The sequence below is a fragment of the Lethenteron reissneri genome, chromosome 41 (assembly GCF_015708825.2).
Source record: "Lethenteron reissneri isolate LAM-NWPU_2019-01 chromosome 41, ASM1570882v1, whole genome shotgun sequence".
Classification (NCBI taxonomy): Eukaryota; Metazoa; Chordata; class Hyperoartia; order Petromyzontiformes; family Petromyzontidae; genus Lethenteron; species Lethenteron reissneri.
The window spans coordinates 7,059,362-7,073,123 of record NC_083819.1 but is presented as its reverse complement, the minus strand read 5'-3'; the positions used below and the strand labels follow the sequence as shown (position 1 = coordinate 7,073,123).

The window sequence follows — 13,762 nt, the reverse complement described above, 5'->3', positions numbered from 1 at the left end:
GTATTCATTGAAGGCTGATATCAAGTCGCCATCGATGTTATCTATGGCCGGGAATCGAGCTCAGATCGCCGCGTTCACTGCGCCATCGCTCACCTCGCACACAAAGACAGAGACAAAGATCCCCCGCATAGCCTTAACAGACTGTAGGGGCAAGTGCTGTTAGCGAGTAACACCTATGAAGGCCGGAACGGTACATGAGGGGGTGGGTGGCCAGCACCACGCCCGACCGCCTTTGTCTCCCCAGTGGCGATGTTTACACGTACTCATTTAAGGCTGAGTCAACCTAGGGGAGGCCCAGGACCGGTTCAGATAATCGTCACCGTTGTTAATGGCCGTGAGCGGGAATCGCAGCGTGATAACCGCGACACTACCGCTCAGATGGCCGCGTTCACTGCGCCATCGCTCGCCTTACACACACATCAACTCATACAAAACTCTCACAAACACACACAAATGCACGTCACCACGTCCCTTGTGCCAGACTAGGTGCACTCTTGTCACGTGGAGTGTGAAAGCCTCGCCGGCAGGGAGTTCACGGAGCAGACCCATGTGCTCTCGGTTAACTGGCTGAGATGATTGGCAGATTCACCACCTGCGCCCCCCATTATGTCAACGTACCCACAAGACGCGTGCACACAGAGACAAGATAAATATCCCCCGTATAGCCTCAACAGGGTTTTGGGGCAGGTGCTGTTAGCGAGCACCTATAAAAGCTGGAACGGCAAACGACAGGATGTTATGGCCAGCACCACGCCAGTCCGCCTTTGTCTCCCCAGTGGAGATGTTTACACACCGCACCAGGTACTCATTTGAGGCTGAGTCGCCCTAGAGGAGCCCCAGGACCGGTTTCAGATAATCGTCACTGGTGTTAATGGCCGTGAGAGAAAATCAAACTCGAGTCGCAGCGCGTTAACCACTCCACTACTACACCTGCACAGAGGTACAGACACACACACAGAGACGAACGAGATCATGGAGGAAACACGAGCGGCGTCTCCGCCCGTGGCACGGATCCACAGGGAGCGGAGCCCCTGGCGGTTAAGGGGGTGGTGGTGGTTGTGTTTGTGTCACCACAGCCTGTTCCTTACCGACACGCGTGCCCCCCACTAACTACCACTCCACACTACCGCCCCCCACTACCACCCTCCCCCCCCCCACTATCACCCCCCCCCACCCCCCTCCCTCTAATCCCTCACTCCGACTCGGAACCCTGGAGCCGCGTGCTCATGGAGGGGCACACCCCTAGCGCGCACGCGGTTCCCATGTAGTTAGCGTGTAATTAGCATGTTTAATTACAGTGTGTGCATATAAACACGGTCAACGGCCGGGCCATCGGCGAGCCAAACTCCTCCCCGCCCCCATGAATCAGCACCCCCCCCCCTCCACCCCATCGTTACCCTCGCCTGTCCCCTCCTCATCATCCTCATGTCTGCCCCCCTCTCTTTTTTGTCGTCTCTCCACGTATCTCTCTCACGCCTTCCTCCTCCTCCCCCTCTCATCGTCTGTCATGCTACTCTTCCTCTCTTATCCTTCCTCCTCTCTTATCATCATCCTCCTCCTCGTCTCTTCTCCTCCTCGTCTCTCCTTGTCCTCCCCCATCATCTCTCTTTCTTTTTTACTTTTATAATTTTATTCCTCCAGCGGCAATTGCGCTGGAGTCTTTCAAATGTACGAGCCTTTATGGCAACAAAAAACAAACACCGGCCCACGCGCCGCTCCGCACTCTCCTCACTATCGGCCCTTCTTCCTCGTCTCGCTCGCTCGCTCCCTCTCATCTCCCCCTTCCCTGTTTGCCTCTCTCCCCGTCTCTCTGTCCCCCGCTCCTGGGTTTCGCCACCCACCGTCTTTGCCTGCTGTTCGCTGATCTCATCGCGCCCAAACCCCCAACACGCTCACCAGACGCCCTCGCCTTGCTTCCCCCGGGCTCAGGGAGACGTCGAGCAAAGTGGTGGAGGGGTGAGCGCGAGGGGAGACGCCGAGGAAAGCGGTGGAGGGGTGAGCGCTAGGGGAGAGGTCGAGCAGAGCGGTGGAGGGGTGAGCGCGAGGGGAGAGGTCGAGCAAAGCAGTGGAGGGGTGAGCGCTGGGGGAGAGGTCGAGCAAAGCGGTGGAGGGGTGAGCGCGAGGGGAGAGGTCGAGCAAAGTGGTGGAGGGGTGAGCGCGAGGGGAGACGCCGAGCAAAGCGGTGGAGGGGTGAGCGCTAGGGGAGAGGTCGAGCAGAGCGGTGGAGGGGTGAGCGCGAGGGGAGAGGTCGAGCAAAGCAGTGGAGGGGTGAGCGCTGGGGGAGAGGTCGAGCAAAGCGGTGGAGGGGTGAGCGCTGGGGGAGAGGTCGAGCAAAGCGGTGGAGGGGTGAGCGCGAGGGGAGACGCCGAGCAAAGCGGTGGAGGGGTGAGCGCGAGGGGAGAGGTCGAGCAAAGCGGTGGAGGGGTGAGCGCGAGGGGAGACGCCGAGCAAAGCGGTGGAGGGGTGAGCGCGAGGGGAGAGGTCGAGCAAAGCGGTGGAGGGGTGAGCGCGAGGGGAGACGCCGAGCAAAGCGGTGGAGGGGTGAGCGCTCGGGTTTGTGCTCGAGGTGAGGGTCAGAGATCGACCTATGGACAGATATGATTCGTCTTAGCCGGGGATTAACGTCTCAATCGATATTTTCCGGAACGCTGCTAGGCTGGCCTGGGGTAGATATTGTCGGCGTAAGGCACTACCACGAGAGTGCAACGTAAGTCTATCTATAAAACACCATCTTATTGTGCCCTATATGCCTATAATCCTATGAACAGGTCGGCATGTGTTTGCTATGTGTGCTTATTTAAACCAAATGCGGACACTTTAAGGCCAGACTATTCCGGCTGCAAATCAGCACTTGCATTAAGGTTGGATCTTGTGTTAGAAGGTTAGGATTGAACTTGTCGGAGTGGGGGTGACGTGTGGTAGTTTGGGGGGGGGCTCCCCCCATCCCCCCGCGTTGCATCTAAACCGCCGCCCTTTGTTATCTCCTCCATCTGTGCTCATTTGGCCAAAAGCGAGCGCCTCCCATAATCCATATGCGAGGGGAGGGAGCGGGGGGGGAGGTCGGGGAGGGGTGGGGGCCACCTGGTGCCCACTCTGTCCGCGCTCCAGCCAGGAGATGAATCCTGGGGAGCGGAAAGCAGCTCAGGGCAGACGGGGCAAAGGCGGGGGCAGGCGGGGGCAGTCCCTCCTCCTCACGCCCAGTGGCTGTTCATGGGCAGGGGGACAGACGGAGCGTGGCGCTGCTGTTGTGTGGCGGTCGCGGTGGCGGTGGTGCGGTCGGGGAGCGGTGTGTGGGGGTGGCGCCTGGAGCCTCGCGTTTCCCTTTCGTCAGTGGGGAATGCCACGGGAGGCGATGGAGTTGCTCGGGGATGTGAGGAGGGTGGCCCAGGGGAGGCGAGGGAGTTGCTAGGGGATGTGAGGAGGGTGGCCCAGGGGAGGCGAGAGAGTTGCTTGGGTAGGTGAGGAGGTTGCTAGAAGCGATTAAGGGTTTGCTCGGGAGACGAGGTGAGGTTCTTAATGTGGGAGGGGGGAGTTGATTTTGAGAGTCACAATCGCGCCCATCTGTTGTCCTCCCCCGGCCTCCCTGGGGAAAGGGAGTGCGGAGTGAGCGGACGCGTGCCTCGTGCCCTCCCCGTGCTGCCCTCCACGTGCTGCCCTCCCCGTGCTGCCCTCCACGTGCTGCCCTCCCCGTGCTGCCCTCCACGTGCTGCCCTCGACCGCCCTCATGCTGCCCACAAAGCAGGGCGCTCTCTCGTGTCCATCACTAATCAAGCGTCAGCAGCCATGGCGAAGGTGTAAACCGGCGCCACCGCCATACACAGCAGGCAGTGGCCACCCTCCCCTCGTCATCACCCTCGGCTCCGTCCCGTGTAGAGCGCCCCCCCCCCTCCCGAGGAGAGGGGTCCAGGGCTGTTGGTGCGGTTGCCCCTGGTAACGGAGGCATTACGGGGATGCTGAGCGGCAGAGCAGAATGTAATTACGCGCGAGGCGAGGCGGCGTGTGTACTCGCGAAATAATCCCTTGCTAGGAAAATGGGGGGGGGGGGCTGACCATGATCCCCTCGGCCGGTGTAGCGGTGTAGGGGGCACATTTGGTGCCTCGTGCTGCACACAGCTCGGTGGGGGGCGAAAGTTTTCATGCGCATCACGAGGCTAGCACCTCGCAAAAATGACCCGCCGATGGTGACGCTTGCAAAATACGGCGCCACGATGATGACGATGAAACCATTTCCCACCGAGGACGAAGATCCATCATGGGAAGGAGATCGGCTCCTCGTGCCGCGACTCCTGCTCGTGACCTCGTTCCCAGGTCCTGCTGCTAGCGCCGCGTTTACTCCCCATCACCATTCGCGTTTCATTACCACAACATCCCACGCGCGGGCCTGTGTGTGTGCGTGCCTGTGTGTGTGGGGGGCGGTGGTGTAGCGGTTAGCGCGCTGCGCTACGAATCCCGGACGTCCCGAGTTCGATTCCCGCTCACGGCCAACACCAGTGACGATTATCTGAACCGGTCCTGGGCCTCCCCTAGGTCGACTCAGCCTCAAATTAGTACCTGGTGCGATGTGTAAACATCGCCACTAGGGAGACAAAGGCGGTCGGGCGTGGTGTTGGCCACCCAATCCCCTCGTGTGCCGTACCGGCCTTCATCGGTGCTCGCTTACAGCACTTGCCCCAACAGTCTGTTAAGGCTATACGGGGTGTCTTTGTCTGTATACGTTCGTGTGTGCCTGTGTGGGTGGGTTTTTGGCTGGCGCGTATATGCAGCGGTAGTAGTCAGCGCACGAGGCTACGAAAGTTGGCGACCCGAGTTCGATTCACGCTCACAATCGACATCAGAAGCGAATATCTGCACCGGCCTTGAGCCTCCCTGAGAACAGATCGACAACAGCCTTAAATTGAGTGTCTGATGCGGTGTGTATTAAACATCACCACTGGGGGAGATAAAGGCGGCCAGGCGTGCTGCTTGCTGGCCACATTGCTGTACTCCCCCGTGCGTCGTCGCGGCTTTCGCAGGCACTCGCTAAACAGCACTTGTCCCAGCAGCCTGTGAAAGGCTGCACGGGGGGACTTTTTCTTTGCGTGTCCGCGTGCGCTCGCGCGTGCGTTGCGAGGCGTTTCGCGCGAAGGCCCGCGGAAGGGCTCCGCACCCTTCTCCTCCACGCGCCTAAACGCCCGTGTAATTGTCCGGTAATTAGCGCATCATTGTTTCCTTCATCACGCGGTCGCCGGCTCCATTAGGACACGGCGCGGGCGAGCGCCACTTTGGCTAGGCGGGGCGCCGCGAGTCCGGATTTACGCCACCGCGGCGACGACTTCAGAGTGCCCGAACGTGGCGAGCTCCCACGAGTGGGCCCCCTGTGGTGGGGTCGCGAGTCTAACCAAGGGGTCCGAGAAGGAGATTACCCCCCCCACACCTCGCCCCCTCGGTCGGGTCTACACGGGGACGCGCCGCCCTCCCTCCATCCCATTCCGTCCATAAATTAATTTCGCGATGAATTTCACGGAGAGCCGCGCCGGCGCGCCTGCCAGCTGGCTCCCCCCCTCCGCGAGGGACGGACGGTGGGAGAGAAGGGGGGAGCGACCCGGGGCAGGGAGTCGAGCCCACCGGCCGGCAGCTGCCGCTGATGAGCAGCGTGGTGTGGGTGGCTCGCGGACTCAATCCGTGGTGGCTATGCATGGCCAGGGGCTTAGCGGGGGCATTGCGGGGCAATCATGTTGATCCGGCAAAAACAAGCGCTGGCAATGCACGCATTGCACACCCTGTCTGCGCGTGTGCAGAGGAGGCATCCTTGACTGCCCTTGGAGGGAGCAGGGCCTTGAGAGGTCGACATTCGTGGTTTCTGAGCCTCCGGAAAGGGGGTCACCGTCTCACGCATCTCTGTGGAGCCCTGTGAACCAGGGGAGATTGTGTTGTTAGGGTGAGCTGATCCACAATCTTGGGAGCTCTAAGCAAGGGGATCCTGTCTCAGATGACTCTCATTCAGGGGTCTCACAGAACCCGACTCCAGGAGTTCTGACCACGGAGATCCTGACTGAGCCCGGGGGTCCGGTCACAGGGTACCAGTCTCACAGGCTGCTCTTTAAATGCAGCTCGCGCGCATCACGTGGGCGCGCTTAATGAAGAAGTCTGGGAGCCGGGGACGTTTAAATGGATTCATCGATTGTGGAGAGCGGGGCCAGGTAATGATGGAGAGCGCTGAGCTTTCGGGATCTTCCCGGCAACACACCATGGAGGCCTGGCTCCGTACCGCTCCCACTGCCTGGCTCCCAATTTCCATTTGCAATATCTGGCTCACAGCCAGCACCACCAGGGAAACTGTCCAGCTCACAACGACCACCACCACTCCTGTATGTGTGCCCCCATGTGACGTGTGTGTGTGGTTGTCTTTGTGTCGACAGACGCAGATGTCAGCCGCGCTCACCAGCCTCTCCAGCAAGGCCAAGGAGGCCAAAGAGCTCCTGGTGCAGCTCAAGAGTCTGAGCCACAAGATCCAGGTACGGGGGCGGCACCGTTAGGTTCACCGATACTAACGCCCTCATATTTCACACCGGATGACCTCACTCACTGAGGCTGAAGGCGCTGATGCTACATTTGGATGTTCGGTCAATTCCATTCATGAGCGATTTGCGTATTGTGGGAGGAAACTGGAGAAGAACCACACACACACACACACGAAGACAAGCTCCGCGCAGATGGATTCAATAGTCCATTGGTATACTGACAATTAATAATTAATGTATTATTATGTTTAAGAGGGTTTTTTTTTTACCCTTTTTTTTTTACCGAGGAAACTTTTTTAGGAGGGTCCTGCCAAGTTGTTGCAGTCAGGGGGCAATGTTGCTGCTGTGTGCGATCTGATGTCAGTAATGTTCACGTAATTTTTCAGCATGGGATATTTGGCCAATACCAGTTGCATTGTATGTTGTGTTTTTTAGCTATGTGAGGAAATCGGAGAACGCAGATGAAAGCCTTGCGAAACAGGGAGAGAACATACAAACTCCACACATTCACACACACACAGAATGAAAATATGTATTTATCCTGGAGGGATCCGATGAACTATGAAGCTCTTTTTCACAAATGTCCAGTAGGGGCGGGTAAGAACGTGACAACAAACAGTACAGAAACATGATAGCTGTGCAAACTACAATAAAGATAAACAAATCACTCAAATAAAAAAAGCACCACCATCCTACCAGTTAGAGCCCACTGAGGTATTAACTTGTTTTTCAGAAGCGAGCTGGCCACAAATGATAGCTCAACAAAGTGGCTTGTCATTTGGACATTTATAGCAGCAAAATAATGTAAATAACGTCAATGCATGTTTCTAATTGGGAAACCCGGAGGAACCGAAGAAAAAAATCCACGCGATCACGGGGAGAACACGCAAACTCCAAATATACAGGCATCAGAGTTGTGATCGAACCCCTGACCTCCTGCAAGCTAGACGAGGAAGTTAACGTGACACCACCATGGCATAATCACGCGCTCTCTCTCAAACACGCAATCACACACACACACACTGCGAGAACAGGGAGAGAACATACTCCTCACACAGAGAGGTGCCCAACTCAGGAATTTCTTTGCTGCGAACCACAAATATTCACCTCGGCGCGGCCACCCCGCTCGCCACCTCGCCGGCCCCAAGCCTACAAGAGCCCCGGGCTATTCCCAGGCAGCCTCCCGTCCCAGGCAGCCTCCCGTCCCAGGCAGCCCCCCGTCCCAGGCCGAGCCGCGCTGTGCGAAGCGATCGCGACCTCGAGGGAGTCTCCGCGTCCCCGCGGGGGGCTGCGGGACTCCACCGCGGCGGGGTCGCCGCCGCAGCCGCCGCTGTTGCACGAAGGGATTAGGACGACGCCGCCGCGTGCCTCTCTCTCTCTCTCTCGCTCGCTGCACGCCTGAGCCATTCCCTCCCCGTCCGATTCATTATTTTTATTATCACGAGCAGAACGGTTCTGACCACCCCCAACCCCCTCACTGCCCCCCCACCCACCCACCCACCCCCAAACTGGTTGATTTGATGATATCTCGCAATCCGGTTAGAAAATCTATTTTATAATTTTTTTGTACACTGCGGTGAATAGGAGCGACTCGAGTTGCCGTCGGGGTCACGCGAACCCATTACAGTACACGTGACGTTTACGGCTAGAAAATAACCGCCCTTGTATCGCGAGTGCCCGATGCACCAGGTGCTTATTTAAGGCCAAGTCGACCTAGGGGGAGGCCCTGGACCAGTTCAGATACTCTCCACTGATGGTGGCTGGCCGTGCGAGCGGTAATCGAACTCGGGTGGCCGGGTTTTGGAGCACAGTCCGCTAACCACTACACCACCGCGTCCCCAAAAAAATCCACAACCAATACAGTCATTACCACTACAACCACCACCGCTTACAGCCGCCACGTGCAGAGCCCAGAGAGACCAGGCCCCTGCTCTATGCCCGTGTCACTGAGGGCCCCCACCTGGGGTATTAGGGGTTGATCCCGCGCCTCCTGCAGCGTGGACCCCACTTTCCCGGAGATAATGAAGCGTCGGGGTCAACGGGGTCACGCGCCGTGAGGTGGATGATGTCGTGGGTGGTGGGGAGGGTAGCGAGGTGGACGGTGGGGTAAGTAATGGGGTGGGCGTTGTGGGTAAATGATGGTGGTGACGGTGGGGGGGGGGGGGGTTACACAGATGACAATGGGGTGCGTGGAGGAGCAGGCATCGGCGTCAATGATGGGATGGGTGATGTGTGAGTGATGGGGTGAGTGATGGGGTGAGCGGTAAGGTGAGTGATGAGATGGGTGATGTGTGAATGAAGGGGTAAGCGGTGGGGTAAGTGATGGGGTGAGCGGTGGGATGAGTGATGGGGTGAGTGATGGGGTGAGCGGTAGGGTGAGTGATGGGGTGAGTGATGGGGTGAGTGATGGGGTGAGCGATGGGAGGAGTGATGGGGTGAGTGATGGGGTGAGCGGTAGGGTGAGTGATGAGATGGGTGATGTGTGAATGAAGGGGTAAGCGGTGGGGTAAGTAATGGGGTGAGCGGTGGGATGAGTGATGGGGTGAGTAACGGGGTGAGCGGTGGGATGAGTGATGGGGTGAGTGAAGGGGTGAGCGGTGGGATGAGTGATGGGGTGAGTGGTTGCGGGGTGGTCGACACCGCATGGATGAATCTCACTTGAGACGTTACCCTAAACGTGACGCTAACCCCGACCACCACCCTATCGGAGATCTCGCTGGGGGGCCGCCCTGGCACGCGTCGTGGGGGGAAGGATGCGGGGGGGGTGATGAGGCCTCGGCCCGAATCACGGCGCGTTCCGAGTGGCTCTCTTTAAGTGGCCGCGGATTAACAGTGAGAGCTTGTTAGGGCGGTACAACCCATTTCCCGTACCGCCCGTATCTCTCTCATCTCCAGTAGCCCCCCTCCCCCCCCACAATCTCCAATACCTCCCGTACCGCCCAAATCTTCCACACTCCGAGCATCTCCATTTCGCACCCCCCATGAGCTTGGTTGGCTACCACGTAAGGTGCGAAAGAAGGTCAACATGCGCACGTACATCTCTCGCATGCCCCGACATCTCCCCGCTCTCTGCGTCGACCAGAGTCCGCGCCCGCGCGCTTGAGGATCGGGTGAAAACAAATAAATGAATAATATAATCAACGGGACCGACAATCAAACACCAGGGGGGGGCGGACAAACTAAGTGCAAGAGGGCCTTCTTCCCCGGGGGTGGTACTTGACGAGCGACGCGCGGTGGCGCATTAGGGTGTAGCGAATTAAAGCGAAGCGCATTAGGGATGTAGCGAGTTAAGGGGGTGACGCATTAGACGGCTGCATGGGGAGACGCGTGGAGGCGGGGGCGGCACGAGCCGAGTGGGGGAGTTGGGGGCGAGGGGGGGGCAAACAGACGGGGGCCCCGCCCCCCCTTCCCCCACCCCCTCTTCCCCCCCCCCTTCTCGCCTTCCTCCACCAAATCTCCATGGCCGCGGACAGCTGCTCCGTGCGATTGGCGGAGTCCGCGCCGGCCCCCAGCACCCGTGTGTTGTCCGCGGTGCCCGCGATGCCGGAATAGATAACGGGGGAGGGAGGGAGGGGGAGAGAGGGGGAAGGCTGGAAGAGATGAAGGGAGGACGAGATAGCGGGGGAAGGATGCAAAGAGGGAGCGATGGAGGGACGGGATGACTCTATGAAGGACACATTGAGAGAGTGAAGGATGAAGGGAGGGATGGGTTGAAGAATATAATTACGAGCGAGGAGGGAGTCGATGACGAATGGAAGGAGGAATTATGGGATTGATGGAGGGTGAGAGTTAGGGAGTGAAGGAGGAAGTGATAAATGCATTTATGGAGGGGTAAGAAGGGGTAAGAGAGGACGTGGTGGGAGTGATGGAGGGGGAATGGAGGGAGCGAGGGAAATGAGTGGAGTAAGGGAGTTAAATAGGGAGGAAGGATGAATTGAGTAAGGGAGGGAGTGAAAGCGGGAAGGAGGGATGAATGGATTGATGGAGGGAGGGAGGCGCCACCCCTCGCCGCGGGCTGCTTGCTCGCGTGGAATATTAATTGCCTGGGACGCGGAGCCATCTCATCTCATCTCGGGGGGAGACCCGCGCTGCCGAGAGAGGGAGGGAGGGGGCGGCAGGAGGAGGAGGGAGGAGGAAGATTCTACGGGGAGACGAGGGCGCGGATTTTACAGAATTTACAGCGGCAGCGCCCGCGGGATGAAGCTCATTGATTAAGCTTTTATTAAAAGGAGCCACGTACGGGGTCGGACCCCCGCCTACAGCCCCAGCTGAGGGCCCAGAACACGGCAATGGCGAGAGGAGGGGGCCCAGACCCCCCCCCCAACCACGACCAACCACCAGCCTCACGTTCCAGACCTCTGTGCCTGTGTGATCCGCGCAGTGTGCGATGAGCGCTGCGTGTCTGTGCATCCGTGCTGCCTCCCCGCGTGATCGGCGCTGGGCGCTCGGTGCTGCGTGCCTGCGTAATCAGTCCTGTGTGTGATCAGTAGCGTGTGCCTGTGAGATCGATCGTGTGTGAATGGGGTGTGTGCTCGGTGGTTTGTGTGTGTGCCTGTGCGATCCGTGTGGGGAGCGGTGGCGTAGCGGTTAGCGCGCTGCGCTACGAACCCGGCCACCCGAGTTCGATTCCCGCTCACGGAAGAACACCAGTGACGATTATCTAAACCAGTTCTAAGCCTCCCCTAGGTCGACTCAGCCTCAAATGAGTACCTAGTACGGTGTGCAAACATTGGCACTAGGGAGACAAAAGGCGGCCGGGCGTAATGTTGGCCACCCACCCCCTCATGCGTCGTGCCGGCCGTCATAGGCGCTCGCTAACAGCACTTGCCCCGACAGTCTGTTAAGGCTACACGGGGGCTGCTCTTGTGCGCGTGTGCCCGTGTGACCCCCGTCACGTGTCCGTGTGTGCTGGGGGGGGTGCTGCAGGAGAGCGGCGTGGAGCTGGAGGCGAGTCTCGTGGCGCAGTGCGACGCCCTCGTGGAGGAGCTCAACCGGCGCAAGGCGCAGCTCCTCACCAAAGTGAGCGCCGAGAGGGAGCACAAGCTGAAGGTGAAGACCAGCCCCCGCACTCACCACGCTCGGCACGCACACACGCACTCGTCAGACCCGCCGAACTGGCCCTCACCGCACACTCACTCAGCACACATTCACTCCACTGTCAGTGTCACTCACCAGGTGAAATGTCACTCACCAGACTCACACTGACCATACACGCACCACACACTCACCAGATGCGCACTCACCAAAACCACACGAACCCTCCCCCCCCCCCCCCACACCATAACAAATATCTCCCCCGTATAACCTTAACAGAATGTTGGGGCAAGTGCTGTTAGCGAGCAGCAGCACCTATGAAAGCCGACACGGCACACGAAAAGGGGGGTGGGTGACCAGCACCGTGCCCGCACATACCACCCAGTCACCACAAACTCCCACACATTCATCCCAACGACCCTCACCACTCACGTACTCACTCTGGCAGCGACTCTTCCCTGCCCCTGTGAGTCGTGTGACGGGCAGGTAATTATCACGAATGGGGGCTGCACCCCCTGGAGCCGTGCCACACTAACGAGCACTCAGGGAGGGCCCCCCGGGAGGGCCCCCCCCCCCATCACCCCGTCCTCTGTATAAAATAAAGAAAGAAAATCTCAAAATTAACGAGAGTCGCTCTGGGACCTTGGCGGTTGTCGTGGTAACAGCCGCGCAAGAAAATTTCGGACCGTCGGGCCCTTTGCAGCGGTGAGGTTGTCGCGAACCAAATTCATCCTCCGTCGAGTCTCGCTCGTTTTTTTCAGGAGGGTCACACGTGTGAGCGAGCACGTGTCGACCACCGTGACACAGAGTTTGCCTTCACGTGGGAGCAACGTAGAGAGCCCAGAGGAAAGACAGTCAACAGGCTGTAAACGAGGGGGGATTAACACTCAAAGCTCCGCACAGATCGATTTAAACGTTTAATTGCTGTACTGCCATCTCCTGGTCACTGTACGGCCCAAGACTACAACCACTGGCATTCCCCAAGCAGCCTACCACCCAAGTATGTGTAGTGTTAGTTTGTTGTCCTTCCCCGCACCACCGATTAGCACGGGCGGCTAGGTACGGTGCGAATAGAAGTTCAGCACACATACATCTACAAGTATTAACCAGGTTCCCACCTGCTTAGCTTCTGAGAGCTGACGAGATATGAATCCGTGCGGAGTAATCTTTTTGGAGGCGTGGTGCCGAGGTTGTGGTGATTGAGTGAGTCTCGTGTGGTGAGTGGGGTGCGGTGAGAGTGAGTGTGGTGCTGCGATGGTTTGGCGAGAGCGTGGTTTTTGGTGAAAGTCGAGTCTGCTTGCGGGTGTGTTGTGGTGAGGGTGGATGGGAGGGATGCAGGTGAAAGTCTAAATTGGTGAGAGGTGAGCCCAATCTTCTTAGTTCTTTCGGTAAAGTCACGTAGAATGGAAATAATAAAATAATAAAAATAAAACATAATAAAATACAATTTCAGACTCTGTCTTCTCGACAGACCTGTTCTTCACCTGAGGACGGCTGCTTGCGTTGTGGCCGAAACGTCGTGAGAATTATTTTATTATGTTTTATTTTTATTATTTTATTACTTCCATTCTACGTGACTTTACCGAAAGAACCTAGAAGATGAATCCCTGCAGTCACGAAAGGTGAGCCCAAGTTTAGCCGGAGCTGTCCGGGGCCAAATCAACCCCTTCACGACGTGATGTACACTGGGAGTTTTGTAACGCTCGCGGGCCCACAAGAAAAGACTCCAACGAGTAACGAAGCCCCCGCGAGAAATTCACCCAACCGGGCGGATTTTATAGGGGGCAGCCCCCCTGCCCGCGCTGCCCCGCGCTGCCCCCGTTGTTGTGCGAGGCCCCCCCCGCCCGGCAGCAGCTTCCCGGGCAGGCCGAGAGGAGCGGTCCCCGTCGCCATGGCAACAGCAGCAGCCCGTGGCTGCGCTTTGAAGCCACGGACCGGCGCTCTCCCCCCCCCATCTCTCTCTCCCCTCTCTCCATCTCTCTCCCCTCTCTCTCCATCTCTCTCCCCGTCTCTCCCAGTCTCTCTCCTCCTCTCTCTCCTCTCTCTCCTCTCTCTCCCTTTTCTTCGTCTCTCTCCCCTCTCTTCTTTTACGATCAGTGGGAACAAGAAGATGCTCGGTGTAGTCGGCACTTTGCTTCGTTCATTATTTCGTATTTATTTTTTAAAATAAAATCGTTTCTTTCGCTCACTCTCGTTCTGCACGCAGCCCTTCTCGCAGTCCAACGGCC

At 58.2% G+C, this 13,762-nt stretch overlaps 1 protein-coding gene across 2 annotated transcripts in view; it reads left to right on the top strand.

Annotated features, from left to right (window-relative positions):
- The window catches only part of LOC133352745 (E3 ubiquitin-protein ligase TRIM9-like), a 29,273-nt gene that overhangs the window by 6,462 nt on the left and 9,049 nt on the right, over nucleotides 1–13,762 (top strand). For both annotated transcript variants that reach the window (XM_061568595.1, XM_061568594.1), the window contains exons 2-3: nucleotides 6,399–6,494; nucleotides 11,427–11,549. In XM_061568595.1, coding sequence (XP_061424579.1) covers nucleotides 6,399–6,494; nucleotides 11,427–11,549 — 219 coding nt within the window. The remainder of the gene's footprint in view (nucleotides 1–6,398; nucleotides 6,495–11,426; nucleotides 11,550–13,762) is intronic.